This window comes from Pseudorca crassidens, chromosome 19 (assembly GCF_039906515.1).
Source record: "Pseudorca crassidens isolate mPseCra1 chromosome 19, mPseCra1.hap1, whole genome shotgun sequence".
NCBI classification, from domain to species: domain Eukaryota; kingdom Metazoa; phylum Chordata; class Mammalia; order Artiodactyla; family Delphinidae; genus Pseudorca; species Pseudorca crassidens.
Window position 1 is genome coordinate 35,017,426 of NC_090314.1, and position 3,173 is coordinate 35,020,598.

Here is a 3,173-nt window from a genome sequence, read left to right on the forward strand (position 1 = left end):
ATGAAAGGGGATTTTAAAATTTCAGATAACCCCTAAAACATCTTAAATATAAGAGGAACATCTCCATTTCCTTCAAGCGCAGAAAAATCAAAGAGAAAATAATAATGGGAGGAGGAGACGGCTCTGAGATTTAAGAGGTTTCCTTGGATTCAAGCCAATTAACATTCTAACCTTTTAACTGGTAAGAAACCATTGTGAAGTCAGATGTCAACACAGAAATAGAAATAGTATCATAGTATCACATTGCACTACCTTTTGTGTACAATCTCTACCTGTATCACAAAAGAAAGACACTAGCCAAATACCACTCAGTCAATAAGTGAAGGGAAAAAAGTTATAGAACAAAGATTACCCTACAATGAGTTTATTCCTCCATTAATAATGTTGACTGATGCAAAAACACTTTCCATTGTTTAAAATATCATACATTAAAGCATATATGTGGAATCGAGAAAAATGGTACAGATGAACCTGTTTGCAAGGCAGAAATAGAGACACATGTAGAGAACAAACATATGGACACCAAGGGGGGAAATGGGGGGTGGGATAAATTGGCAGATTGGGATTGACATGTATACACTAATATGTATAAAACAGATAAGCAATAAGAAAAAAATAAATAAAATTTTAAAAAACAAATGTTTAATTTTCTGAATCAGGTTAAGACTAGAAAAATATATGAAAATTTTAAACTTAAGAGGATCAGGATATTTGTCTGATATCTTAAAAAATTAAAATAAGTACTTTCTTTTCAAAGTTAGATAATAAGTATTCTATTTCACTTATTAAATATTCAACATTGGTTCCTCAACAAATCCTTTATTCAAGTAATATAAACCCAAAACTCAGAGGATTGTACAGGAAATCATTTACCTTTGGAATCTTAGAAAATAAACCAGTTCACAGATATAACATTTTTTTCTAAAAGCACATGGCAAATCTAAAGGTGAGATGTATGGTCTTATACTACCCAGCCAGTACAAAGCAGTAATAATAAAAGTGTAATTGTTCAAATACAATTTTTAAACCCTAATGATTATGGAAAGAAACTAATAATTTGAACAGGAAAAAAAAAAGTTATGACTAAGTTAGTTAAAAGGAATTTAAGAAGATCTGTTTTCTTCTCTTCCTCTCATAAAAAGAATTTTTAAAAACTACCCCATCATTCAAACACCTAAAAGTTCGAGTCTGGCTACCTCATAATTTTCTAAAACCTACTTTTTTTTCAAGATGTACACGTAATTGCTTTCCCCTTAAAATAAAATGTGTTCAATCTTAAACATGTCCTGTGAGACTATTGACTCTAATGCAAACTTCAAAAAAGGCTTCATTGGTACCTCAAAATTAAAAGCCAACTTGAGAGGGAAAAAAAAAACTGTTAAAAGCAGAATTAGTATCATTTAGCATCTTACAATTAGGCAGAAATATCCATCTGGAGGGAGGAATTCATGATGGAGGAGATGGGCAAGACAATGTTAATATCTGTGCCTGTTGGTAGAATCAAATTACAATACTTAATACTGTTTTTTTGTTTTGTTTTTTGAAAGACAGTTAATGATAAGAATAACAAAACTTTGAACTAGAAGTTCATTATTTAGGGTTTGGAAAGCTGCAGGAAATTCTTCCTTCTTTGCTGCCATTTCTCACCTTCCCAATTCCCACACACACACCCCACAAAGAAAATCAAAATTCAAAACGTTAGAAGCAAATGAAAGTCAATTTTGTATATGAGAGCCACTACAATTCATTAATACATCAGAAGAAAACAGTAATAAGATATATCAAGGTCTCGCAAGGTCTTGGGGGTGAGGGTCTTCCAAGATCACTACACGTTGCAGATATTAAAGAGACCCAAGGTTCCGCTTGGAGAAGAGTAGCACAGGCACAAATGGTACTTAAGGAGTAACGCCAAGGAATGGCAGGGAGAAGAGGATTGTGATGGAGATTTTGGCTTTTTTACTTAATCTTGTTGTTTTTCTTTAACAAAAAAACGGACAGGAGTTCGATGATGGGTGCGTTCTCCAACTTCCCCACTCTAAAGGAAGCCAGCCCAATCCAAACACTCGTAATGCGTTGGGGGTAAAGGGACTGAAGATAAAACAAGGGAACTAAGAAAAAAGCGCGGGCGATCCAGCCGGTAGTCTAGGGATGGGAGGGAGAGAATAAAGAGGACAAGTGAGGGAAGAATCCAAAGAAAAAACTAGTACGGCCCTCCAGTTTGGCGCCCTAGAGCAGGCCAAGCAGCCGCGGGAGTCCTTCCCAATTATTCGCCCCCGCCCCCTACTTTCACAATGAATGAAACTAGGCAACTCCAGAGCAGCGGAGCCTCCCACGTCCCAGGTCCCGCCCGCGCTCCAGGAAAAGAAGCTCGTGGTTGAGATTCCAAAGGCTCACACGTCTCCCCCACCGATGGGCCAAACTGGTCTAGGGGCTTCCTTGGCCGCTAGGAAGTTGTGCACGCAACTCTCGCATCCTTTCTCAGCCTGCCCTGGGCTGAATATGAACGCTTCAGCCCTAAAGGGATTTCTCTCCCCCCTTCTCTGTTTATTCCCCACCCTCCATCCCCCTTTCTCGGACTGTGAAAAACCTCTCCCCTTCTTGGGGCGTTTAGAGACCATTACAGTCAGGTCTTTTTGGTGGAAATACACAGAACGCTGTTTGCACCATCCACAGTTCCTTGAGAGGCGAAAGGTGAGGGCGAGGAACAAGGAATTCCAAAGGCCCCGGACCCCCAGCATCTCCCGCCATTTCCTTCACGAGTTTCCCGGATGTAACCCCTTCCCCCCGCGGCGGTTAAGAGACCAGGCGGCGGCGACTCCCTTTGGTGCAGGAGGAGGAGCTCGAGTCTAGTCCAGCCTCCTCCGCCCAGGGTTTCCGGCGACTCCAAATTGCGTTCCACATTGGAGGCCATCGGGGAAGAATAAACTACCCAGTAGATCTCCTTCATTTTACACTCACCATCAGTTCCAGCTTATCGACCTCCGCCTCCATGTTGAATAGTTGACATTCCTCAGACCGCGGCGGCGCTTAAGCCGCAAACCGTACTAGCACTGAGGGTCCCTATTGGACAGCTGTCATTCAACGTCTCGCGCTCATTGGTTCCGCCGCTTCACCGGCGCCCGCCCATTGGCGACTGGGAAACGCCCCTCCGCATGAAACACCTTTTCCTGTTG

At 41.1% G+C, this 3,173-nt stretch overlaps 1 protein-coding gene across 1 annotated transcript in view; it reads right to left on the reverse strand.

Moving 5' to 3' along the window:
* Positions 1-3,114, reverse strand: part of SKA2 (spindle and kinetochore associated complex subunit 2) — a 28,291-nt gene extending 25,177 nt beyond the window's left edge. Inside the window, exon 1 of the mRNA XM_067714102.1 lies at positions 2,959-3,114. Coding sequence (XP_067570203.1) covers positions 2,959-2,991 — 33 coding nt within the window. The 5' untranslated portion in view covers positions 2,992-3,114. The remainder of the gene's footprint in view (positions 1-2,958) is intronic.
* Positions 3,115-3,173: the final 59 nt, after the last annotated feature.